Below are 27,617 nucleotides of genomic sequence, written 5' to 3'. Positions count from 1 at the left end.
TTGCTCGTGCATTGCTCTGTACCTTCTCTTTAATCTACACAGGCCATCTGCTTCATTTCTTAACTAAAAGTTGTTTTGTTTCTGCTTTGGAAGAGTGACTCTGTTGCTCCTAATCTTCTCTGTGTAGAAAAGCCATTGCAGCCAGGATAAATTACATCTGTTTGATAGATCGTGCTCGCTTTTGAAAGATTTCTTGCAGATCATGCCCTGTGGTTTTGCTGTGCATAGATTTTTGCTTTCCTCTGTGGCTGCAGGGACAGTCAGGGCAGAATTTTGGTCAGATCACTCTGTCATCTTGGGAACTCTTGTAAGTCTGACCACAGTCCTGCTGTTGGCTTCTAGCAAAGATTTGTTATTGTATATTTATCTTTTTATTGGGAAAAATGCTACTAGGTGGCTATCCCATGACAACCCTGTGAGTAATAACCTTTTAAACCCTCATCCAAATAAAAGTTGTGTGTTGGGTGGCAAAGGACTTTGGCTTCTGTCTAAAAGGTCTGTTGTGTCTTTTGCCACTGCTTATCTGATCAAAAATAGTGAATTGCTGGACTGACCATGTCAAAGACCCAAATTTCTCCAAATCTGTCTTCTCTTCTTTTGCCTTTCCCTTCCCAGGACTTCTCCAGGATTAAATGGATCAGCTTTTTGTTACGATCTGGATTCCTAAGCTTGGGCAGTCCTCGGGCATCACAGTAGATTGTTTAAGTGGATGGAACATTGATATTGCTGTTAGGGAAAGCTTGCATTTATTTCTCAGAAAAACCTGTTCATTAGATGATGATTTTGAGGCGTACTCTGTTGTGTGGTCAAACTGGACAATTTTTGATCTTTTAGAGGCATTAAAATAAGATTGTAAAATAAGAGCAGTGGAGATCTAACAGCATATGTCACTTATTTTGTCTTTTGGAAGAACTTATAGCCTAGTTTTACCCATAAAGTGGGTTTTGTTTGTTGCCTTTTAAAGATGTCCCTGTTGTTGATAAATAAGGTGAGGACTACGGTGCTCCATTCCTCAAAAAATATAATATGAGAAAAATAACTTCCTTAGGTCTATTGACAATTTATTTTTCTTGTAATGGGAACATTATTTCTGCATGAGCCTCTCTCTCCTTGCCACTGGAAGCTGGTGCATGCAGTTCTGAGACAATGAAATAGCAGCATCAAATCAGGCAGTTTGCATCTTGGTTTTGTGAAAAGAATAAAAAAAAAAATAACATTATTTCTCCGAAGACGTTTTGGAGTAGAGCAATCATTTAGAAAATGAAAAGATTCTTTGTCTAGGAGGCTCTTCTGTTTCACTCTTTAATCTAAGCAGCTGTCTTTCTCCTTCCCCATGGGAAGTTGTGGTGGGTAAATAACATGGAAATTCATTTGATGATGGAGACATTAGAGGTTGGCATGGGCAATTAATTTGTTATTAGACAGAATTAATTTTATTTGATCCTTACATGGTTCTGTTGCTGCATAGAAATTCAGCAGCTCAGTGAGTTATCCTGTGCATGCAGCCCTGGTTTTGCTGAAGGATGGGGCTTTTGGTGGCTCTGACATCAGGAGTGGCTTCTCCCCTCTTCTGTGTGTGAAATGGAGCTACAGGGAAGCTTTTGGCTTTGTGCTGCTGGAAGTCACTGTGGGGTTTATGACCTTAAACGTGAGCTTTTCCCCTGCCCAATCTAAATGCTCTGGTCCTTTGATCAGAACTGGTTTGACAATGTTTCTGAAGCTCCATCAGCAGAAAGCTGACTTGAGGAGAAAATGAGAAGCTTTTCTTCTGAGTTCTTTTGCTCACATGAGGGATAGGATGGAGTATCAGTGGCTACAGGTAGAACTGGTAATTTTAATCTCCAGAGGGATGGAGATAATGATGAGATGATCTCACAATGGGACAAAGCAGCACCTTTGGATTTCCCCTTTTACTCCTAGAATTCAAAACCACATTTTGGTTGATTCTGGTTAGTACTGATCATTTCTTCTGCAAAACCAGAAAGGAATTAGATCTCCTGATATCTTTCATGACTTTTTAGTGTCAAGAATTTGAAGCATGTGCAACAGAAATGCTTGGGGAATTTTCATACTTGTCACTATCTCTGTTTCTTTTTGCTGCTTCCTTCTGGTTTTGCCCTTCTCTGTGTGCCTTCAGGAGAGGCAGCACCTCAGAAGCGGCTGCACCATGCTGGAGATCCTTTCCTACACAGAGCTGGTGCCCATTTTGGTGTTCTGTTTTTATAAGGATGACCTTATAACTGAGAAGATCCCCAGAGAGCCTTCAGAGGTCTGTGTTTTAGCCCAGTTCTAAACTGGTGAGTGACCACAACCACTTCATCCTGGGGGCACCAGTTTTTCCTCCTGGGAGATGGTGATGCTGAACTCCCCTAAGAGGCTGCGTTAGGATTAATTGTGAAAAAGTGCAGCATAAAACCCTAAAGGTAGCCCTGCACTTGTGCACTGCTAAGTGGAAGAGTTTCATGAACAAGTTACTTATAACAGTGTCCTCATAAGACATCTGCATTTGCATATATTATACTGCATTTTTCCTCCTGCTTCTCTCCTGCCTTAATTGTCTGTGCTCCAGTTTTCCCCAGGCTGGAGAGTCTCTTGCTTGTGCTAGATTGGTGAACTAAAGATAAAAGTTTTTGAAAATGAGACCAAGGACAAAAGCAGGGAGGATGTTCAGCTCAGAACTGTAAGAGAATATGTGAGTGTGTTAAAAAGGGTACCAAATTCAATTATTTTTGTTAACCAGTGAGATCAGAAGAGGAATCAATTATCATGCAGGTATCTCTCTTTGTGAGCTGCATGGTGATAACTTCAGTTGCATTTGCTTTTTAAAGTTGGTGTGCCAGAAGACAGCATTGTTTCAATAGGGATGAGCAAGGAAGAGGCTAATGTCATCTGTAAATGATGAAACTCACACATCTTGACAGTAATCTCTTCTGTTTAAAAAGCAAATAAGTGAAAAAGCAGGAGAAACTAAGGGATAAAATCACACCTCTTGAAGAAATACAGGGCCAGGCTTGGCATGCTTTGTTGGAGATGATTTAGCAGTAATTAAATTGGTTCCAACATAGCGGGTAAGCCTGGAGATGAGAAGAGGGAGAAAAAAATTTCCTTACTATTCATTAGCATGCCAGACTGTTAGTAAGCTTGGTGGGAGACTGGTGTGTAAGTAAGCATTAGTGATGAGTAACTGCCCTCCCCTTCCAGTCCACACTGAGCAAGCGCTTCACGCTGGTGTTAACACCCCCAGCACAGACAGGCTGTCACTCCTGGGTCTGTTCAGAATGTTCTGCTATCAGACACAGCAGACACCACAGAAATTTCCTTGATGTTGAATGCGGAATTCAGCCAGCTCCTGCTTGTTTCCCATCTCATTGACTGCCCCTGTGAGGGTCTCACTGTTTGTACGATGTCCTGCCAGGCTCCAGCAGCCCCTGACAGAGATCACCCGTGTGCCCGAGCCTGTGCAAACATTCCATCAAACCTTTCCTCACAGCCAGCCTGCCGTGGGATGCTGTGCCTCTGGGGCTGCTCTGGTGTGCAGAACAACACGCTGCTTATAAATAACACCGGCTTATTTATAACACGCTCCTATGGCGTTGCAAATAACAGCCATATCCATCACACAGTGTTCATTGAAATAGAAGGGTTTAAAACCACTTCAGAGAACCCCTGTTTCTTCAGGTGGCAAGGGAAAAAGCAATTGCTGTTTGGAGCATGGAGGAGTTGCCTTTGTGTGTCTCTTTCCTGTTGGTGTTAGTTCGGTAAATTGTCTAATAACTTCAATTCTAAGCTTTTGAAGCATTTTTATTGTAAAAAGTATTCTTTAAGAATGAAATATGCTTGAAGTGAATGAATGTTGAATTTAGGGAAGAATGATTGTGTTCCACTCAGTTCAGTGGGTGATATTAAAGAGGCAATTACACATGATTTGTGAAATAAAGAGCAACCTCGGCAGAGTGTGGTACCTGCAGGGTTTAACAGCACCCTCTGATCTGAGCTAATAAGAGCAGTGTCTAATATTAGAGTTTGCCTTGTCAGAAAACCCATTAGTGTGCCAGTGTGAGGACAGGGAGTGCCAGGCAGAGCGAGCAGCTGTTTGCCTTTTGGTGCCACAGGAGGAGGCAGGGAGAAGCTCTCTCTAAAAACTTCATTTGTCATGCTGCTGGTTTGCTGTTTACAGTATTAAACTGTTGATTAAGAAAAAGATGATTGAATAGGTACCTTCTTTTAGAAGCACGCAGACTTCAGCTGGAGATTAATTCCTTCATTTGCTTGTGTTCCTCAGAAGTTCTTAAAATTTTGCATGAAGTTTTTTTTTCAAGATGAAAACTTTAGAGCTCTCTAGTTTTCAACCTATTTATTCTTTTCATGTCATCTTCTTTCACAGACATTGAACTGACAGTCTTTTTCCATTCCTTTCTCACATATCCAAAACATAAATACAATTACAGTTTCCATTCTGTGGCCTTTGGAGGAACAGGTACAAGCTATGCCACAGGCTTGGTGAGGAAGGGTTTTTGATTAGCACCACATTTGTTTTTAAACTTAAAGCTTTTAGGGATTTTGTTAAAATTAGGTATATGGGGTAACCTGTTGGATGTGCAAATACAGAATATTAATCAAAGACCACAGACATTTCTTCTCTGCTTTGATTTGTAGCGTGGCTCTGTGAGTATTCTGCATTTTGCTTAGCCCTGAGTTTTCAATTACAATTTCTTTTCCTTATTCCCCATCTCATTTATTCCTGGCTCTCCTTCCAGTCAGCTCTGGATAACTGAGAGATATGCTAGAATGGTTCTTCTCAGTTGTTGGAGAGACATTGATAGTTATTAACCACCTACTGAAGTGGTAAAAAAGCAGGAGGAAAAAGTGAAGAATTACACTAGTGAATACTGCAGAGAAGCATATCTTCAAATATGTACAAGACTGCTCTGGAGGAAGAAGTGATACATTTTTGCCAAGAATTGTGCTCAAAGGTGTAGACATCATTTCTAGCAGGTCTTTAGTGTTCTGTTCATGCTTCCAAGGCACTGCCCCAGCAGCTCTGAGCACAGACAGGATGGCTGGACTGTGCTTTGCCCTCTCCTCTCTCCCTGACCTCGGTGTCCTACTCCCTGAGCTTAGGGGGAATCCAAGTGACAGAGCCATCCTGGTCTTGTCAAGCAGCCTGAGGTGGATGGGATAAATATTTCCCTGGGTGGAGCTCTGTGGAGGTGGTCAGTGAGACAGAAACCTTTGTGAGGCTTCAGGAGTTGAGACCGTCAGAAGATCCACCATCAGAAGGTACATCTGCACTACACAGGTACATCAGCTGCTTGTACCTTGTTCCTCGTGTCACAGCAATGCCACTAGAGGATCTTACGTGGTGATCACACTGTTTTAAGAGCCTGTTCAGAACCTGGAGACTTCTGAAGATACAGCAATAGTATTTTCTTTGCGTGTACTCCTTTCATTATGTATATCTGGAGCTGATGTGATTTGCTCGTGTTCTGAACTGATAGCTTTCCCCCTAATTTTCTTCTTGACTTAAGTGAGTATTAATCATAATCTGTTTCATTAGTAACTAATTTGATTGAGATAAAAAGTTGAAAAGACTTGACATCTGCTGTCAGATTTGTGCTACGTCTCCCATGGACTCAAGGCAGGTATTTGGCACAGAGATTCTTCTGTATAACCTTGCTTGTTGATTTTGTTTGTGTGTGCATTTAGAATCCTTGATGTGCACAGGGAGACAGGCAGAAACTTATCGCTTGCTGCTTTTTGGGTGCTTCTTTACCCTCAAGAAGTTGAAGAGAATTAACAGCCATGGGGAGCATCTCTGGGACTGCACTGACAAAAACAATGCATTTGTCCTGCTGTCTTTGAACATGGTAAAGCTCACAAATGTTGTTATTGGCGGTGAAATAATAAGGACAAGTCTAAAGTAATAGTTGCAAGTGAAATAGGAGCAGCTTTTTGGAATAAGTTGGGAGAGGGGGACTGTCAGGTGGTCAGAAATTCCAGCTGTGTGATTTGTTCCTGGTACCTTTTGCCTTCCCTTCATCACTGAACCAACCCTTTTTTTGTGCTTGTGCATTCAAGTGATTTTATGGTGATTGTTGAGGGTTTTTTAAACAGCCCAAGGTGGATGTTAAGGATCCTGTTAAATAATTGAAAGTGACTCCTGAGAGAGGGAAACAAAGCCAATGGCAGGATCACAGCCCTGGTCTTCTGGAGAGGGGAGTCTGAGCTGTTCATGAACCTGCCTGGAAGAATTCCATAGAATATGCTCCTGGAGAGAAGAGGAGAGCTGGGGAGGACAATATCCTGAGCAGCTTTCAAACCTCAACTGTTGTGCAAGTTGGAGTCTGCCTAGTGCTGATAATAGACTCCATTGAAAATGGCATCATGTTCTTCAGCACTGGCTGGTAAGATAAAGGTGTATTTGAGGAAGATTGTACTAAGTCAGGAGTGTGCCAGGTTTATTGAAAGGCACTTTATTAAATAATATAATGGTATTTTCCAAATGGAAGCAGAAAAACCAAATATAGCAACAGATATGTGACTTTACTTTAAACTTTTAACTTTAGAATAAGAAAAAATGTTCTGATAATATTTCCTGACATGTCACAATGGACTTTTTTCCAGAGATGGGACAAATTTACAAATGAGTATTGTGGGCTTAAATATTGCAGTGCAAAAGGGTCTGTTCCCACCTTTTTGTTTTTTGAAGACTCAATTGCAAACTCAAAATTTTTTAATTCTGCCTGTGGTGGGTTGGGTGTCCTTTGGATTGTCTTTCTGGTAGGTGGAATGCAGCAAAGGTGAAAATTCAACTAAAGTCCCTTAAAATTGTTCAGAAAGTTCTGTGTGGATGTGTTGCAGTATGGAAGTAGGATAATCATCATATTGACCAGCTTCTTCTGTGCTGTTACATGGCAGGGAGGGACTTTTTCCCTTCTATCTTTTGTTTGCCAGTTATTTCTGTGCTTTTACCATATTCTGTACACTTGGAGGTTGTGCCCAGAAGTAGAAAAGCTGATGGTCCGTTTCATTCTCCAAAATGTGGCAGCTTGTTACTATGAAAACAAACCAAAGGGTTTAGTTTGCAACAAAGGAGTTTTTTTTTATTACTGTGTTTCCGTTCTTTACTGAAATCTAGTTTTGTTGGAAATGCAAACATTGTGGTCAAATATTAAAATGATGATGAATGTTTCTGTCTCATACATTTAATCATAATTGTTTTTCAGATGTGTATAATGAATATCTTTCCTAAATAATGTTTTTCTTCTGGTGAACTGATTTTTCCACTTGTTTTTAATGAAGCATGTCTTCAGTGCTTCACATTTTGTCTAATGGTGTGAGCATAACATTCTTGATGTCAATGCAGTTCTGAGGAAAGATTTTGTTGACTTAATATTGCAGGGACAGTGGAGAGAGAGAAAAGAAAGCAATGTCATTTTGTCTGTGAATTAATTTTGCAGTGTGTAGTGATACTAAAGGGAAGGTGTTCACTGAGTGGCAGCTAGTGTTAAAATCAGCTTTACTAACTAGTAGGCTATTTTAAAGTAAAAATTTCAGTTCTGAAATGTTTAAATTTAAGGAAATTTGTACATGTGGGCTGTTACCACAAGAACTGGAGGTTCAGGTGTAGAGATAAATTCTCTTCTCTGGTGTTCTCTGCTGCTGTGGTTGAGGGGGGATTACTGAAGAGATTACTTGCTGGGTTTTTGTCATCCCCTGGCTCAGCAGCTTTTGGGAGAACATCTTGTCCTGTTGCTATGAGCATGCCAGGAGTGGGTGGGAGGTACATGTTACTCACAGAGAGATGGGGAAGGGACCCAGGACTTTGTGTCTTCACTTTTATTCCTCATCATCCCAGTTCAGGCAGAGGTGCTGCAGAATGAGGGCAGCAGTCAGACATGGGTGATGAGAGTGTGAAAGACTGGGAAAGCAGCTATGCTGGAAAAATGATGATTGGATATTGTAAATGCAGGTGAACCTGGTGGGAAGAAATGCTGATGTCTGACTCCAGTTCAGAAGGCTGAATGATTTCTTTATTAGAACTATACTATAAGACATTAATATACTATTTAAAGGAGACACTAAAACTACATACCTACTTGTTCTAACTACCATATCTAACTTACAACTCGTGACCCTCTTGCTCGTCCAGCCACAGGTGGGTTGGATTGGCCATCAGGCTCAAACAATCCTCACCAGAATCCAATCAAGCAATCACCCCAGGTAAACAATTCTCCAGACACATTCTACATGGGAAAAACAAGGAGCAGAAATAGAAATTGTTTTCTCTTTCTTCTCTCTGTGCTTCTCCATGAAAAAATCCTGAGAGAGAGAAGAATGTGCCTGCCACAGTTGGAGTTGTTGACCTTAAAAAGCAGTTGAAGAAGAGATGACAATTTGAAAGCACAGAATCTAATGAATGAATGGTTTAGAGAAGTTGTTTGGGAGTTGTTTTCCCTGTCTTTGCAAGGCAACAACAAAGATGTTCAATGGAGCTGAAAGCTGGCAAATTAAAGCCTGATAAAAGAAAATGCATTTTCAAGCAGTGAAAAAGAAAGGGATTAATTTCCACCAGAAAACTGGTAAAGTCAGGAGTTTCTCAGTGTTCAGAAAGACTGGATATTTATATGATCAATGAAAGTATCCAGAGGAGTTGTCAATGAGAGGCTTGCTTTTCGAATGTTTTCATTAGGTATCATTTTTCTGGAGTTGGGAAGCCCAAGGTGAAGGTGCAACTGGAATTTTGGTAAAGTACCTGCCTGAAGTGGTCTTTGTAGCTGTTTCTTAAACATCCAGTTTTGTTCTTCCCCATGTCAGGGTCTCAGGAGGAGCAGGATCCCAGGCACAGAGGGGTGGGCTCCTCTGCCAGCCTGCCCTGAGGTTTGTATGGGATTCAAGAGCCAGCACATGGCAACCTCTGTTCAGAAGCTGCAGTCCTGAGCACTGAGGTGCCACATTTTCCTTTCCAAATGCAGAAAACTTTCAGAAGTGCAGGTCACAAGGTTAAATATCAGCTTCGTGGTGCTCACTTGCTGCCTGAGAGCAAACTCTGAAGGTGACTCCTGATTAAGCTAATGAGGCACGTTCTGTGGGTGTTGGCTGAGCTGTGCTCTGGGTGGGAGAATAAACTGATCCTGAAAACAGCCAAGGATGTGTTGTGTGGTGCACTTTCCATCTTGTGTAAGACAGAGGTGTTAAAATGATCTTTCATATTTTCAAAGGGTACAAGTTAAAACATGGAACCCTCATCATGCAGGTAATGTGGAACATATATGATGTAAAATCAGTATTTTGACCACATGCAGGGAAAGCATAGAATTTTAGTTTAGAGTAAAGGCTTATTATTGCTTTGCTCTGGGTAAATCACTGTGTGTGATTAAATAATCTGGCCCGGTCTTATTGTTGGGAGCATGGTTTGGGTGTGAAATGACCCTTTATGGTTTTTATTATTTCAAGAAGAATATATTTGGGTATTGTTTTGCTTTATAGGTGGTTTATGTAGTATGGTAGGTGCACCCTGGGCCAGATTCCAAGTCTCAGTTCAGTCTTCTCTCCCTGGTGTCCTCTCTGAAGGAGGAACTGCTGGGCTGCAAGGGCCAAGAGCTGTGTCCCCTCTGCCCTGAGAATCCTTTATAATAATGCAGATGTGCTGTGGGTGACCCGGGAGATAACCTGATGTATAATTTGTGAAACTCTTATTGGAATCACTGATCTCTTATACCCTGGAGGCAGTAGAGGGAATGTTTTATGAGTTAAGTAAAGTATGGGAAATTATTAATGTCTTCTAATAAAGCAATCAGGTGATGTACATTCTGAAGCATCACCTAAAATCCTTTTTTCTTTGCCTTCTTTAAAAGCCAAAGCTGGCATATTTCTGGAGTTGTTGACACATCATGAGGGGATCAAGCAATTGCTTTTGAGTTCAATGGAATGTGCAGTGTTGGATTGGATGAATGCATGTCTGATTTTTTTTTTTTTTTTTGTTTGTTTTTTTGGTTTGTGGTCCCTTCAAAACGTGATGTGAGAGCTTTGCCCTCCTGCTTCAGTGCTGTCTTAGCCTGAGTACCCCAGGAGCAGAGCCCATGTGGTGGGGCCCTCCCTTCTCCTTCATTCTTGCAGAGATAACTGCACTGGCTTTAATCACAGTTCAGTTTGCTGTTCTCCCAAGTTAATGATATTTAAGTGGTTAAAACTGCAGGAAACTGCCTGTTAAGAGCTTTAGAGGCCAATTTCTGGGTTACTTAGTAGACAGAAGAAAAAAGAAATCTGAGCATAAGGAATGAACATAGGGGTGAATTTTTATACACTAGCAGCATAAAAATCTCATGTACCATCACAAAAACTTTCTTTTTTTTCTCATATTTAGTTCTCTATTTTTTTTAATAGGTGAGTAAAATATTAGTTTTGTACTGCCAGTGAGGATGGACCCATTCCCTTGTCAGCTGTATGCTTTCCCTCTGGCAGTGATGGTAATCTAGTGGCTAGATTGAAGAAGGCATGTTGTGGGTTTTGGGGGTGGTTTTTTGTTTTTTTTTTTTAAGAAACTACTGTTTTTAACATGTGAACCATGCACATGGTGTCAGATCCTGGTGTCAGATGGGGAGTGACCCTGTGCTGAGGCAGGTGAATAAGGCAGCTTCACACACAAGGTTGCCACTGCCTGAGCAGTGGGACTGTGAGAAATAATAGGGAAAAGAGGGTTTTTTTTGGAATGAAGAGATGCCAAACACACTGAGACAGAAAAGCAGGCTCACTCTGGAGATAGGCAGCAGTGAGTGTTCCAGTAGAGGGGAGCTAAACTAAGAAAAAAATCCATACAATTATTTCACAGCAGCAGGAGGCTAAGAAACATAACTAAACATGTTAAACTCACTGTGAAGCAAGAGGACCCCAGGGGTATTTTAGTCAGATAATATTTAATTTGTTGCAGTGTCAGTTGTATGATTGCTTGTCAGCTGGCATATGGATGTGCTATAAGCAAAATGGGGCTTTCAGAGACCGTGCACAATTTTCCAGAAGATAGTAAAGCAGGAGATTTATCAGAGATGGATTAAAAGAGTTACAGTGGATTTATTTGCTCTGGTCCATTGCCAGGATATGAGGCAAGCTGAGCTCTCTGCAGAGAAGTGTTGGAGGAGAGGGACCAGAGCTAGAAAGGGAGGACTATAAATCAGGAGGAAAACCTACGGAATACAAGAGCACGTAAGACATACACAGGTATCTGCAGGAGTACGTTTAAAGCTGCCAGCTGAACGTTGGCCAGAAGAGCAATTGGATTGCAGAGTTTCTCCAGAATTTAAGAATGGGTGGTTGAGAAGCTAGGAGTGTCTCTGAATGCCTTGTTCTGGCACCTAAAATGAGTCTTTGATCACTTCTCTCATGCTCTCTGCCTGATTGTGCCCTCTTCCCACCACAGTTTCCCTGAGTTGTTGCTTTCTCCAGACTTCCAGCCTCGGGAGGAAAGCTGCTTTTCACCCTGAATGATAACCTGACTTTCCTAGCAAGAAAATGGCTCTAAGAGTGTTAGGAAACAGATGAAAACCACCGCTTGCAGAGAGATGATGGGACACACGGGGATTCCTGGTTTGCTGTGTGCCTGTGGTTATGTACATCAGCTTTTCTGACCCCTCCCCTCCTGTTCCTGTTAGGCATGGATGGAGGTACTTGGACTTCAAAAGAAGGAATATTTTATTTTTCTTGGAGAAGCCTTAGTTGTAGGGCACAGCACATCTGAAAAGCTTCTTTAGAGGTTAAATCCATCTTTAGATTCCTGCAATAGCTCTGTATTGGCTTGAGGGGCAAAAACACAAGCAGAGTGTTGTGTTGACTGTAGACAGTCACATTCAAGAATTAAGGATACTTTAAAAAATGTTTCCTAATGGTCTTGTCAGTGCAAGGATAGTGAAATCTGCTGGATGTTTTTATTTTTATGATGTTAACAGGCTTTTTTTTGTAAATGGTGTTTTAATTGAGGTCTTGAGTAGAAAGTCAATGGTGTGTGTATACATATGTGTCTGCAGTCAGTTCTGATTTGCAAAGTAATGTGAAAATAGGTCAGCCACAGAAAAAAGTGTTGGGAAATGGCTGCAGCTGAGAAGGAAGCTATTTGTAGGTTTGGGAGTAGAAAATTTTGGCTTAAAGATGATTTGTACAGAAGATGAGAATGCTAAGAGGAAGGGGGACCATTTGCCTTCTGGTCATCATAGATGCTGCTGAAGGCAAGGAGGGCTTGAGAAGTTTCTGGTCATTTAACTTTTGCTGCTTTTGTTCTGGGGAGAGTCCATTAGCTCCTGTGCTGATTAGCAGTGCTCCAAGAGGAATGTGGCTCCCATAAGAGCAAAGTCTGACCCAATGTGTCTTTAGCCCCAGCTGCCCCTGCAGGGCTGGTGCTTCCTGGGCCTTGCTGTTGCTTGATTGTTGCTTTTTCCCCTACACTTTCCATAAGACAACAGGATTTGAACTTAGCTTTACTTCCAAATTAAGGTTTAACAGCCCTCAGAGTGGGGCAGAACCTGTTAATTGTCAGCATCCCTGTTCCCATTCCCTGGCTAATGCTTTATTTAGGGTTAATGGTTTTTTTAGGGTACAGGGCATCTCCTGTATCCTGGTGAACCTGGAGAGGGCTGCACGTGTTTCCCATCAGGAAGGTACAAACAGGCAGCCCTGGGAAGGGGCAGATTCCCACCGGTGCTGCAGCCTGTTCGTGGTGCCTGGTGGCTCTGCTGCCACACAGCACTCAGGGCTCTGTGCTTTGTTTCCATGCGTTTCATCACCTTGATACAAACTCATTCCTCTGAATTACAGAGATGTTGTTGAATTGTAATTCTCCTCTTTGATAAACACATCACTGCAGTTAAGATTTATCACATTTATTATTTGCCTTTATTCAGTAGACAATTTACCTGTCAAAGAAGGAAATTAGACTGTTTTCATATTATTCATATTAAGGCTCAGTTGATTGTTTCTTGTCCTTAATTCTTCTCTAGCTGCTTGCAATTTGGTTGTTAATGTTTTTTTTAAGTATTTTATGAGATACCAAAATATTGAAGTGATTTATAAGTGCCAGAATCTGTATCCTCTCATCCATCCTTCTCTTAAAAGGCTGGGTCCGTCTGTCCTGTTTCCAGTTGCTGTCTTAACATTTTTGAGTTCCTCAAAGGTAGTTGCTCATGGACCAGAGATTAATGTGATTAATTTTATCAAGTAATCTAAGAATATATTCTGTCAGTAGGTTCTGACACAGTCTAATTTATTTAAGTGTTCTTCAGTTATTTCTGACCATATTTTGATTTCTATTCCTGCGCCTCTCGCTAATTTTACTGATGTCAAACATCTGGTCAAGCCCCACTTGTCATCTCCTTTCTTCTATATATTAGTTTAGAGCCAGAAAACCCAGACCTGTTACTCAGTCATCTCTCTCTTATTTGTGTTTTTTATGAGAAATAGTTAGCTAAATTATACCTGATTGCAAATAGCATCTGTTTGATGTTGAAGCTCCATATCTTTCTTCAGTCTTGAAATTTTCCCTTATTACAACTAATTTGGATTTAGGAGTCTGAAGATGAAGAGGAGGGGGAAGAAATCTTGCCACTGATTTCTGATAATGAAGCAGCCTGTTAACATTCCCCAAAAATTATCATTAATTAAACAAAAAGCTGATGTAATACTTGGGAATATTTCTGTACCATCAAAAAAGCACCAAGTGGGAAAGGAAATATTCTACAAAATATCATTCTGATTCCACTGTACAGAGCCTGTCTCCTCTGCCAGGCTGTAACCCATGCACAAGTGAGAGAGCAAGCGAGCTGTGCCATTGGGTTGTGGATTAATAGTCAGAGTTCACTCGTGTGGAAATAAAGCAAATTTTACTGTGACTAGAATGTGTCATTAAAAAGCCATTATTGGAACTGACCGGCACAATTCCTGCTCTCTCATTGCTAATGACAAAGCAATCTGTTCTTTAAAAAACAACAACCCTGTATTTTCTTGCAGAGAATGGTGCAGGAGACTCACCAGAACAGAAGCGGGGTGAAGAGAGGCAGTTGAAAGATTTATTGATCAATAAACCAGACAATTACAGCTTGTTTATAAAAGGAAAAAAATAAAAAACCACCTCAAACGTCAGGCCTGCGAGCAACCCTGAGACTCTAATAATGATAACTCTGGCATCCAGCTTGAAACGATAAAAGTCAATAGGAAGATATAGGATTTCAATAAAATTATGACACTGGATAAACTTTACCCCAGGAACACATTTTCCCTGGGTGTGTGACTGACTCCAGCTAGATTTGTAACTTTAATTTCTTTCTTATTGATTTTTCTTTTCTTCAACTAATTAGAAAGTCTGTGGTGAATGGGGGGTGGGTGTGTGTTTGAAGAGGGGCTAAGGAGCAGCAGCAGAGGAAGGGCCTGAACTTATATGCATGTATATAGGGTCAGACACCTTTTTATGGTTTTTTTGGCTATGTTTTACTCCTCAGTTGCCTCCCACACCCAGGCAGGAGTGGCTCTGATGCTCCTCAGAGTGCAGGTGTCTGTGGGCTGCCCTTGTGATGTTCAGTGCTGCAGTGACTTGGGGGTGATGGTTTTGCAGTGATCATGATGATGCTTGTGTGAACCCTTCTTAGTCCTTTCCCTAAAAGTAACCCAAAAGTCCTGGAGGACCCCACTTCAATTCCTGCTGTTTCTAAACCTCTCTGGGGTGTGAATGCTGCAGAAAGGGACTTTCTCTGAGATTCAAGCTACTTGTCAGCCAGGTCAAATTTTGCTTTTACACACAGGGAGTAGAGGAGCTGGTGGGAGGGCTGGGGAGAATCTTCATCTTACGAGTGGCATTTTGCAGAGGTGCCATCCTGTTCTTTCCCATAGCACATTTTCAAGGGATTAGCTCTAGTTTCTGGTTTAAATTATAAAATGTGTTTTCTTCTTAGTTACTTATGCAATAGTGGGAGGAATATTTATTTGATGAATGGGCTGGTGCTGGCAGAAGGAAGGGAAACTGTTCAACCTTTGAAAAATCACTATCCTTCCTCTTTTTCAAACTTACATCTCCTCAAACACAGCTGCAAGCTGCAGCACCAGGGTTTGCTGTAGGGCACTAATTTCCTAGGTTTGTAATGAACATCAAAATTATTATTCTGCATTTAGGGTATGTTTGGAATGAGCTACATTTCTGTTCAAATGTTGATTTAAAACTAGTTAAGGTAAAGATCACCTGGAATTGTGCAAGGGTAGGGCCATGGTGAGTTAGCAGAGATTTACCCTGTGCTGGGTAAGTTTTGGAAATTCCCAGAGGAAGTGCTTTTTAGTAATTCTGATGAATACTCTCCAGATAGGAAACAGCAAAGCAGCTGTATTAGAATAAGGTTAGAAAGGGTATCTGAAAGTGCCTGGGGAGGATTTTGATGGGTCGTGAAGAATGAGGAAATACTGCAGCAATTATTAAATTAGGATTACATTTTAGAGAATCTTTTTAGACAGAGGACTTCTCAACAAGAACTTCTGTTTCCTGCCAAACTAACAAGATCTTTAGGAGGGAGGGAAAAGCTTTTAGTAAGTGCTTTTGATGGGGAGAAATGTAAAAAATGGAGCTGGGGACCACTTGGAAGCTGAGAATAGATTTCACTAACAGTATTAATATTTAGAAATAATTAAAGAGGATAAGTAAACTCCAGGATCAAGTATTTAATTGTGCCAGCTTTTCAAAACATTTTTTTTCCTTTTTCCCATACAGCTTCTGCTGTGTTTACCATGTGTGATTTTTTTTCTTGATAAGTTTACTCTTTGTTTTAGAGAGATGCTTTGAAGGGCAAGGGCAGTGGTTGATTTTAGGGGAAAGACAGCCTGTGGGGTTTGTCATGCTCCCATGCAGTTTTCCCATGCTCATATGAAGGCTGGAGTTTGTCCTCCTTGTAGCTTGACAGCCCAGGGAGCTGCTGGGGTCTTGAGGGGGATGACTCAAATGAGCTCATATTCAGCAGTTAATTGGAAGCCAAGTGTGATGGGAGCTGACAGGGGTCCTGTTTGCTTTTGAAAAAACACCAAGGATTTTGGGACTGCCCCTGCTGCAGCGGAGAGAACGTAGCAGTGGTAAGTTATCACACAGATGAAAGATGCTTAGGAGAAAATTAGGACAGCAGAGCAGCTCGGAGTGCAGAGATGAGAGAGGATGCTGTAATTGCAAATCTAATTGCAACAACATGCAAAGCTCAAACCAATACCTTCACTAAGTGCTGTCATTATGTTCTGTTCTGTGCTCTAGAAGGTGATTTGGCTGTAAGCAGGGAATGGAATTCATCTCCCAAGCAAAAGCAGTTTGCCTTATGGAGAATGCACTGGGCAGACTGGGAGATGTCTGTGGGTACTGGAGGGGGAAGAGGAGGATGGAGAGGTCCTGTCCTGCTGCCTCTCTGCTTAACAAGTTCATTACAAGGCAGGTGTGACTGCATTTGGGTTTTCTTCTTTTTCAGTAACGTGGAACTATTTCCTTTCACGTGTCTGTCAGATGAACAATTCTAAACTATGGCAAAACTGTTGCCCTGGAAAAATATTTCTCTTCAGTCACATCTGGGCTAGGAGCTGGTAATAGCTGCTGGTACTATTTCTGTTAAAACCTGTTTTTCTTTATAATTTTATTAACTCAGTTCCTGTAGCCCCAGGCTGTCCCTCAGTCTTGGGCTCCTTTTACCTGCTGACCAACCCAGCTATCTTGGCTGACCTTTCAGTCCATGACGTGCTCTGAACACACTGTACCTCTGGCAGTGCCCCCAGTCTTGTTGTCACACCTTGAATTTGAATGTTCCTTCCCTTCCCTCGTGGACACTTGCTGTCCACATTCAGTCTTTGACCTTTAGATTTGGAAGGAGGAGATAAGCTTTGTATCCAGGCTGAGCTGGGTGGTTAGTGGGTTATTCAGAGAGTTATTTCACTCTCTGAAATACAGCCTTTTGCATTTAGGGGTGTTTTCCTGCCCCAATAATTCCTGATTTGCCCATGTGAAACTTTTCAGTGCAGCTGAGCTGGGTTTATGAAGTGCTGCACTGGCCTGGGCTGATGTGAACTGCAGAGCTGTACAGCCCAATGATCTGATATTACTTTGTCTGTGATGGCAGAATTCCCAGCAAGGAGCTGGTTTGTCCAGACTGCTCCTGCATTTGCGTAGCAGGAGAGGCGTCAAACTTCAGCAGTGAAAGGGGGGCAGTGCTGCTCAGCTTTCCTCAGAGTTTTGGCTCTTTGGGTTTCTGCCAAGGGCCTGTGCTGCTTTGACCCTGTTCTGTAGCCTCGTAAGCATCAAGGTTCTTCCATGCAGTCAAAAGATGAAACTCTTCAGCTGCTAATCCCTGTGGGCACATTGCAGTGTGACCAGCCACCTCCTTAAACATACCTGGTGTCTTCAAATTTTCCATTTGTCCTCTTTCTTCTTCTCCACCAGTGCCTTGGAGGGAAGCATTGGGTGCTTCTGAGGCTGGGAATGCATTAGGAATATTTCAGCCAGCAGCCCACGCAAAAAGTTAAACATTTAGCTCTGAGCCCAAGCCTTGTAGTTGGGGAGCTGCTGTCAGGAAGGGGAGAAGGATCCTTCTGTTTGTCTTTCTCTGCAAATGCCTGGTTATAATTGCCAGTAGATAGAGAAGTGAGCCAAACACTCTCTGCCAGACATTAACCTGAAAAAATGTTTGGTACAAGCACCGAGTGTTGCAGCATCTAACAAGTGATAAGTCACATACCATTTTGAGGATATTTGCTCTCAGCCACTTTGTTCGATGTCAAATCTGTTTCATTTCTGTTGTGACAATTCTGTTCTTTCTTTGCTGAGGCTCTGGCAGGAAAAATGTCAAGTACAACACTAAATATTTTGCTGAGGAAACCCATTCAGCCATGTTGAATTAGAAGAGTGTCTCCAGGAAGAAGGCAGGCTCTGTTTTCAGTTGCCATCTGCTTGTTAGAGTGTCTGCATGTTGCTTTCCTGCAAAGGATGTGAGGTTTTATAGACACAAGACAGTTTAATTTTTCAGTTTTCACAGCAGCAGCATTTATTTTATTAGAACTGTGTGTTCATCTGTGCCTTGGTGCTGATATGAAGACGATGAGCATGCATCTGTCGGAGTTGAGTTGCCACATAAAAGAACAAAGTGGGCAAAGATGCAGAAGGCTCTTGGAGCATGCTCTGGGCTTTATTCCTAAACGTATTTGCTGTTGTTCCTGCCAGGGTGTGTGGTCTGAGCCTTTACCCCATGTGGGAAATGGATTTGTAGAGAGCTCTCTAGGCCCACACTATGCATCTGTATGCAAACTTTGAGATAAGGAATGCTGACTTAGAAATGCCATGGAATAGGTCAGATACTGTTGGGAGAGAAATGGAGCTAGAAAAAAGTTTCAAAGGACGGCCTTGCAAATAAGAGTAGATACCTGGGAGAAACAGAACTGTGAAAGATGCATTGTAGTAGGACCCATAAGGGGTAGTTTTAGATGCTTGGCTTTAAGGCATCTACAGCACGGTGTGGCAAAAAGCTGATGGGCCAAGAAACACTTCTAGTGTATTGTAATTGGGAAATAGTTGGCTTCTGATTGAGATGGCATGAATTATAACATCTGTATTGTCTCACCCTACTCATAAGACTGAAAATGAAATAAAAGTTTTTAAAACGCCTCTCAGTTGCCCCATCCCTGGGTCAGAAAAGGGTGTAGTCTGACAATCCCTGAGTGTTTTGCTGCTGTTCCTGGCAGGATGTGTGGTCTGGGCCTTCATCCCTGAGTTCTTTGCCGTTGTTCCCCGCAGGAGCGTGATGGGATGCGGGCGATCCTGGAGTCGTACGACAGCGAGCTGACCCCGGCGGAGCACTCGCCGCAGCTGAGCCGCCGCATGCGCGAGGCCGAGGACATGGTGCAGAAGCTGCACGCTCACAACACCGAGCTGGAGGTAATAAAGCAGCATCCTGCTCTAACCCCAGGGGTGGAGGAGTTGAGACCTCTAAGATTGAGTTGCCTGGTGATGGGATCTGCTCTCGCAGGAGCCAGATTTGTGGTGTTCACGCTCCGAAATTCCAGGATCAAGAAGAGCCACGAGTTATTGCTCTGCAGCTGAGGCTGGCAGAAGCCAAGAATAATGATCTTTGGGTGTGCTGAGTGTGCTGTGCTGCACTGCATGGCTGGAGGGGCAACCACTCCCTGTGATGAAAGGGTTGTGAAGGGTCGGCAGGTGTGGGTTCTTGCCTGTGGTGTAGTCGAAGAGATTCATTCTATCACATGTGTAATCAAGGCTGTGCTGTACACAATGGGAGCAACTTGTGTTCACAACAGCTTTACTTAAAGGCTGAAGAAGTAAAGTGTGTGTCTGCTGTAAATTCTTCCCTTCTTGGCATTGGGCCTGAAAAACCCTAGAATACTGGTCACTATTAAGTGCTTTTTACTAGGTTTTCTCTAAGAAAGAAAACATTTTGTCCAAAGATACAAGTATTTCTGAAAGGAATGCTTATATTCTCCTTAGTTCTCTTTTTGAAAATTTGGAATCTGAAATGTGACTGTGGTGAGCTCAAGTTTATCTGCATTGGCCAAATTGTTCCTCTCTTCTGTTGTGCTTAGTGGAATGGGCTTTGTGGTTATGAGTTAAAATATTTGGAATATATCTGTGATCTTAAAGCTTGGCAGTTTTATTACATCAGGCTTTACAATAGTCATAAGTATGTGAGTTTTTCTTCATGTCTAATTCCATCATCATGTAGATTTAGGTGCCATAACTCAAATGGAGTAGAATAGTAGAAATTGCTCCCTGGGTTCATGCTCCAGCCACAGTGTCTCACTCTGCACAAAACTCTGTTTTTGGCATCTTTAAAAATGCTCTTTCCTTGTGTTGGGAGATGGGGGCTTATTTCAGGCAGTACTGGCTCCAGTGATCTTTAAATCCCGAGGACAGTACAACGTGGTGTAGATCAGTGTCCTGGTATAGATCCATTTCATTGCTGTTTCTCTGAAAATGAATTCTGCAAAGTTTTGGGCAAGCTGATAGAGAAGTTAGCTGGTAACACAAGATAAAATGGAAATTTGCCTGAATTCATCTGCCTTAGAATGTTTCTCTGTTTTGTCTTTTGAACACTGTATTGCTTCCCAGCAGACACAGCAGGATTCAATGATGCTGACATAAAGGGATAGCTGGCTATTTTATCCTGCTTCCCTAGTTGTTCCCAACAGTGGCTCTAGGTTGTTGCAGGGTGATTTTCTGAATTGTTTCCTTGAATGTGTCGGGTGTGCTGTGTTGTCTTCAGGCAATAGCAAATTATCTTTTCTTCTTCAGATGAAAGCATGGAATGGTGTGGGAACCATTTGGTTCTACCCCTCTGATTATTTATAGGGAACAAATTCTAAGTTTATTTTCATGGATATGGATTAAGGGGGTACATGGAAAATTTCAGAAAGGAGATGTATTCTCTGGAGTTTTGTTCTGTGTGATGTCAACCTCTAAGACTTTGCTAGAAGCAGAATTCAAAGACCTGATATTTTCCTCCCAAAGTACAATTTTACACTTCAGCTTGATTGTGTTTACCGTTCTGACTGCAGTGTTGGCTGCTGAATCCCATCTGTTTTGAAATTTTGGGGGAAAGTGTTTTGTTCCGGTAAAAACTGGAAAACTGGGAAGGGAAATTGAGGTACAGGCAGGACCCCTGGTGCTTCACCATCAGGAGCAGCAGCTGCAATCAGCTGCCAGTAGATCAAAGCTGCTGAGATGGTCGATGGCAGCTATTAATAATTCCTACCTTGATGCTCTGCACCCTCCCAGCTCTGCTGAGCCTCCCCATGAGGTTTGGAAATGTTGACACCTGCATGACTCAGCTCACAAACAGAGGAGACTGCTGGGACGAGGCACCTTGGAGCCTCAGGTGTTTGAGATGTGGGAGCCTCTCTAGAGGGGTGAGGCGGGAAGGAAAAGGGAACTTGAGCATGTTTAAATCAGTGTGGCAGAAGGGTTGGAGCATCCTGGGAACCTCTGGTGTGGATGGGCTGGGGAGGAGCACAGGAGAACCAGGAGTGCTCACCTGGGAGCATCCAGCCAAGCAGCCAGTGCACAGCTATTCCAGACAGGTCCAGGGGAGGCCTGGGGCAGCTGCAGAGAGGGACAGCCATGGATTTGAGCTGAAAAGCCCTGGCTGACACTTTTTGGAAGGCTGGTATTGTTGAAGTGTGGAAAACAATCAAGATCACCAGTTAGCAGGGGATGTGCTGCTGTGGGCACCCACAGAGGGGTCTCTGGCACCCAGCAGACAGTGGGACACAGCCCCTGTGTGCTCCATCTCTGCTGGGGAGGCTCCAGGTTTCGCTGTGGTCCAGGGGCTTCTGGAGTTTAACAAAGCCCTAGAAGACTCTGAGGGAAATGCATCCTCCTCCATTACATTTTGTGGGTTCTGCCCTTCAGCTTTGTTCATAAATCTTAACATTTGCACTGTGAACCACGACTTTTTATCACAGTGTTTTCCCCTTTTTTCTTCTTTTAAATTTTTGCTGCAGAGTACTTAATTGAACAAAATCTTTCTGTATTCCCTAGAAGAGAATTCCTTAATAATTTCTTTTTTCTTGTTTATTCTGCCTGCCTAAATCTGTTACCAGAAACACCACTTCTGACAAAACAGAGGAGGAAAAAGGAATGTTCTTAATAGGGTTTTTTCCTTACTCTGGAAAGGGAGATGTCCCCATCCATTTCAGCAGCAGTCAGGAAGCTGTGGTGAAGATGGAGTGATAGAGATAATACAGTTAGAGAGAGGAGGAAGCTGTGAGGGACTGGGAAGATTTTGGGCTGAGGCAACAGCTTTTAACTCATTAAGGAGATGAGGTCTGTGCTAGGCTCTTTGCTGGGAAGCTGCTAAAAGGAGCAGAGGGAATGTGAGAGGAGTGTGCAAGCTCTGGAGGGGGCTGTGTGTCAGGGTTGGTGTCTGCTGGGAAGATGGAGCTAGGGCACACAGGGAGCTGTGCCCCAGCCCTTGCTGGGCAGGGGAGCTGCTGGGAGCACTGCACTGCCTGCACCAGTCATCACCTGGATCACAGGCACCTTCCAGAAACTGGGATTCGGCAGAATGCTTTGATCCCAGATCGTTTCAGAGGTGCTGCTGCAGAAGAACCACTCCGGTCAAAGCCTGATGGGGCAGAGGACTGAAAGGCAAAGAAAGGCTGATGGGAAACTTTTAAAATCCACTTCACAGATGCTGGATGAGAAAAGCTGGATCTGTAATGCATGGCCATTCAAATACATGGACATGCAGTTGCTTTCTCCTCCCCAGAACTGCCCCCAGCCCAACCCCCTCCTCCACAGGGCTGATGTGGCTGGAGGGGTTCAAGGAATCATTTTACAGAGCGTTGAATGTACAGCACAGAGAGATGTAAAGAAAAATGTCATCTGAAATGGTGGCTGGAAAAGCAAGCAGGCTGTGTCAGCCCATTTCACGTGGTTAATGAGGTGTCACTCACCATCTTTTTAAAAGTGTGTTTTGGAACTGGAGAGGGAATGAGTTTGTCCCTGGACAGCCTGTTAGAAATACCTTAACAGAAATGTAACTCTATTTCTATGGCAGAGTGAATTTGTGTTTTGATATCGGTCATATTAATAGTTTTCTTGCCAATCCTGGTTTACTTTTACCACCTTAGCTCTCATTACTTTTAATTTTAAGCTAAATATGACAAAACAAAAAGCTTCTGTGCATTCAGCAGCCCCTGTGAAAAAGCTTTGATGTGGAGTTTAGTGTTTGAAAAGTTAAATCCAGCTGCACAAAAGGGAGATAATCATAAATATAACTGCATTAATAGTGATTTTATTACAACACTCCTGGCTTCATACAAAACTTTAATGAAGAGAGATTTGCAAGGAAGACTCATGCTGACACCTTCAATGGTCTCCAGCATCTTTTACACTGAGAGATTCCCCTGTCTGTGAGCACCATATGCACTCTAATCAGTTAATTGTGAGTCTGACAGTTTCAGCACATGAAATGCCATATGTTCTGTGGTTTTCTTCCATCACACAGGCATTACTGGTGACCTCAAAACTCACTGACCAAATATTGTCACATTATCTGCCCCTGATAACTGCAGTGAATCTGCTGATGGTGAAATCTGGACCTTGCTGATTTTGTGGTGTTAAGTCATCAATCTGCTCCTTTCCAAGGGGGTTTACTCAGCAGCCACCCCAGTGCTTAAAGTGCTTAAATTTTACAGTGAATGCATTAAAATGTTAATTTGAGCAACTAACAGTTCTTCCTTGTCTTTCACCCAGCTTCCCCTATCAGCACTTTTCCACTTTTTTCCCTTTTTTTTTTCTTCCCTTTGACCCACACTTTGTGTTTATCTTGCTCCTTTGCCACATTTCCTCTCCCCCTCAAAGGTAGATTGCTCCTTTACACAGCAGTAGGGGCTTCTGTGGCGATGGGAACTTTGCAGAGACGTTTCCTCCCATCTGTGCAAGGTACAGAGGAGTTTGTTTTAATTTTCGGGTTTCTCCTGCCTCCTTTCTCTACCTCTCTGCTGCCATCCAACCTTTTTTTGCTCAGTGACAACTTCTAAGACGCAGTGAGATGATTACTCTGCTCACTTTGGATGTCCATAAGGAGCAAACTGAAATCACAAGAGCTTTCCTGCCACTCCAGAATGGCATATGTTGCACTTGCCCAGACTTCTGCTGTCACTGCAGCATCGTATCTGTGGCTCGTGGGAGAAAACAGGCTCTCTCTAGAGATGGTTCTGAGATGCTCCACGCATCAGCTCCCACTGATTGCTGAAGCAGTCACAGGGCTGAACATCATCTTCTGACAAAGCAAACACCTTGTTGAAATAGCACTTTGAAACCAAATGCTTTGGCATCTCTTGGCAGACTCGAGCCTTCCCAGGAAGCACTGAGGTCCACTGCATTTGTTTTTCTTCGCTAAAGGAGAGCAGGTCAGGTCTGTGTTCTCTGGCAGTCCTGCAGAATGGATTATCTTGGGTTCTCTGTTATTTCACATGTTTCATCTTCTGTCAGACCTGAGTGACCTTATCGAGTCAGTGAGTCATTAGTTTCCTCGCCTCACTTTTACACCTGCCAGTGGCTGTGTTTTGGGAGAACACCTGGCAAATAATCATCATAAAAATGAGGAAGTCAAGTCACCAAGAGGTTTAATGATTTGTTAAAGGTGACTGTCCCTGCCCTGTGGAAAGAAAGTGACTCTTAAAACTAATTGATGCTGCAGCAGATCCTGTCTCCGTGCATCTGAGACTTTTTGTTTGGTCAAACTAGATTTTAAAACTCAGTTGCTCCTAATTTTTTTGAGGAGGTTCCTCATTTTTGATCTGTCCTGAAAGTCAGTAATTGATCAAGAGAAGCAGTCCATGGCACTTCCTTACACTGGAAATATTCTGCAAAACCAGCATTGTTTTCACTACAGGGAGATTGTTGCAGCTATTTTTAGTGTGTGGATGCTCTGAGAGTTTAAGAATGGCTTTAAGTCAGCAGTTTCCAGGGACCACAGCTAACTGGAAGCAACCTCCATCATTCTCAGGAATGAGAATGTCCTGTCACCAACTTGCATAGGGTGAATCATTAACAAAGACAGCTTCTCCAGCTTGTGAAAAGCTGTCTTGTGGACAAGCCCCCAGAAAAATACCCCCAGCTGCAAACTCAGCAGCAGCCTCAAGAGCACTTCTACCTCTTGGCTGCACAGAGGATGTGGGATGCTCCTGTACTCAGGCTCTAAGTACTCACTTCAGCCCTGGCAGATTGACAGGTGCCAGCAACAGAAAGATCTTCCCTTCTTCCCAACAATGCTCCACTTAAAATGCTCTTGGTATGAACAAGTCCTCCTGTAGCCTCTTCTGGTGACCTGAAGTTGCGAATAACCAAGCACAAAAGAGGCTTGACCTAAGGAATTTGGATTAGCATCAGATGTCCCTGGCTGTAGGAAACATGAGAAACAGATGAACTGTGTCTAAATTCCTACAGAAGATTTAAAATTGGGTTCTTTCTTGCTGGTGTATTGGAAAGAGCCGATAACTGAGGTGCAGTTATGAGTCACATTTACCACAATAGAACAGGGGAGAGTGTTTCATGTGATGCTGAGAGCTTTCAAATGCTTTACACTGGAGAGACTGCATGCCTGTGCTGAGAGATACAGGCTCTGCAATTAGAGGTCTTCAGGTGGAGGAGGAAGCAGGAATACATTTGAAGTGGGAGCAGTGGCCCCATCCCAGCACAGGCATGGCATGAAAGAGCTGCTTCTGTGCAGTGTGGTGCAAATCCCCTCCAGCTGTGAGGTGCAGCTGGGCAGCAGGGGCTGAACTGGGGCACAGGCAGAGCAATGATGGCATGTCTCTTCCCTCTGAGGCAGAAGACAGAAAAAGGCAAATTAAGAGTCTTTGGGGAATGGATTAGGAATGGAAAGCTTCCAGCTTTTCAGAGGGAAGGCTTTGAAAGAGTAGAAGCATGTTCTTATGTTGGTTTCCATCAGTTGGTGCTGCAGGCAGTGTGGAGGGATGAATGGGAGGCAGTAGAGAGATTGCTGGGCAAATTCTTCTAGAACTTGTACCATTTTCCAGTGTTGCTTTCCACAATTGCAGAATTGTTTGGTTTTCTGCAACGTTAGAGGAACCTTCAACATTAGGACTACTGCTTTCTGTGTTTAATTTAGAAATTTAACCTCTATGAGTCTCTTCCAAGCTGGGAAGTGTGGTGATTTGAGATAGCACTGGTCTGATCCACATGCACTGTGCAGCTACAGCCCATGTCACTGCTGTGCCACACATCTGCTTTGCCTTGGGCAGGAATGGTTAAAGTTTCCTAACAACTTCCAAGGGATATGGTCCCTTTCTGGAATGATCTGATGGGATCTCCTGGCAGCCAGGGGCACATCCTCCAGAGCACTTCCAGCCCAGAGTTTCCTCAAGTGGGTGGTATGTGTATGTGTGGCTCAACCACCAGATAAATATTTTGGTGCCTGAGTATTTAGGAATGGAAGAATTTGGGAAAATGGGAGAATTGGCCAGGACTGACCAGTTTCTCTCCAAACTAGAAGCTGGGCTTGTCTAGGTTATATTTCCCAGAGGGGCTCTCAGGCCGGTGCTTTTCATCTCTTGGTGAATCAATCAGGCTCAGGCCAATAATGTCTCCTGTTTGTTAAAACTGCTGCTTAGGCACCTTCTCACATCAATGAAAGCTTTAACAGTCCATGGAAACCAAGCAATTTTGGGGAGAAAGGAAATAAATATCTCCTGGGGAAAAAAAAGCTAAGATTACACATCAGGATAATGTTTTGCACAGAAATTTTACCTGTTCTCTAGCATTGAGCTGTATTAATGAGATTAAACAGCTCTTTTCTGAGTGTCTTGAGATGTTCTGAACTTGTTGAGATTTGTTGATTTTTATAATCATTGGATTTGAATTCTGTGATTTGTAGTGCTTAATTTCAGAATAATTGCATAATCACTGCATAATTTAAGATTTAAAGTATGTAGTTGTAAATGTTTTCATGTCATCTTTCAATTCATGATGATGGTGATCTGTAAGAGTGAATTATATTTTTAGTTATTATTTTCTGTTTAAAAACAGAAAAAAAATCTATTTAAAAGATCCTGTAAAGATTCCAAGGGTTTCCTGTAGGGCCTCCATGTAGGCTCAGCGCAGATGTGCCCACTGCATTTCTGTGGGGTCCAGCTACAGAGTTGTGTTGAAATCCTGTTACCAAATAGTTTTAACAAATAAACAGAAAAAATACTTGAGGAAACAACATCAGCACAAGCTTGTTCCTATGATCTTGTGTATCCCAACATTCCTGCCCGTTGCAGTTTGCAAGGATTATAAGATCCGCTTTAATGCACTTAATACTTTGGTTATTGTGGCAATTAGAACAACGGTAGATGCTGTCTTGCTTTTCTTTTTGAAGCCCATTGATTCTTTATTTTGGCTTTAATTACAAGTAGTAGAGGAGGTGTTTCTTCAGGGAACTAATTAGTCTAAAAAGCCTGGTTCAGCTTGTGCCTGAGCAGTTTGTCGAATGGGGCCTAAATGCAAGTGCTAATTGCAGTGGTTTTGCTTCAGAACATCCATAATTGGTCACCCTTAGTACTTCTCCACGTTAGGAGTTGTGTTTGCTCACAGGAGTTGTGTTTGGACTGTGTTTCACACAGCCTTTCACCATGGCCTGGGCTGTCCAGAGGCTGCAGCACCTCCATTTCCCCAGCCTGGTTTGTGTTAAGGTTGTGAATTCGAGCATGGCACCATTGCCAGTCAAAACTGGAACAGAATTCAAAGGAAGGTGCCTGGGTTTCTCTTTATTTTTCCCTTTTCACTTCAGTGTGACCAGCCTACTAATATTTGGATAAGGCTAGGAGCAGAGTAAGTGAAAAACCCAGCTGATAGCAGTTGTCACCATGCTGTGAATGAAAACTAAGCTGTTGATATAGATCTCCTCTGTCCAGGGGTGGTCCAGGTAAATTGTAAGGAACAATTCTGCTTTCTCAGAGGCTTTGCAATTTATCTATTTGCTTTAATCAGTGTTAATGTCAAATGTGCTTTGATGGTGCTAAAAGCTTTTCAGCAAAACAAACTCAAAGTCAAGAGTTGTGGAGAAAGCCATGATCTCCCCGTAATGCAAGTTGTAACATTTGTCTTT

General features: G+C 42.7%; 1 protein-coding gene across 8 annotated transcripts in view; it reads left to right on the top strand.

Moving 5' to 3' along the window:
* MAD1L1 (mitotic arrest deficient 1 like 1) overlaps positions 1-27,617 on the top strand; it is a 348,819-nt gene that overhangs the window by 124,086 nt on the left and 197,116 nt on the right. For 6 of the 8 annotated variants that reach the window (XM_068207070.1, XM_068207071.1, XM_068207073.1 and 3 more), the window contains one exon: positions 18,779-18,919. The exons of the other annotated variants lie outside the window; for them this stretch is intronic. In XM_068207070.1, the coding sequence (XP_068063171.1) occupies positions 18,779-18,919 (141 nt within the window). The remainder of the gene's footprint in view (positions 1-18,778; positions 18,920-27,617) is intronic. 8 annotated transcript variants of the gene reach the window in all.

The sequence above is a fragment of the Anomalospiza imberbis genome, chromosome 16 (assembly GCF_031753505.1).
Source record: "Anomalospiza imberbis isolate Cuckoo-Finch-1a 21T00152 chromosome 16, ASM3175350v1, whole genome shotgun sequence".
NCBI lineage: Eukaryota > Metazoa > Chordata > Aves > Passeriformes > Viduidae > Anomalospiza > Anomalospiza imberbis.
Note: the sequence above shows the minus strand (reverse complement) of the source record. Positions and strands in the feature narration are given on the sequence as shown.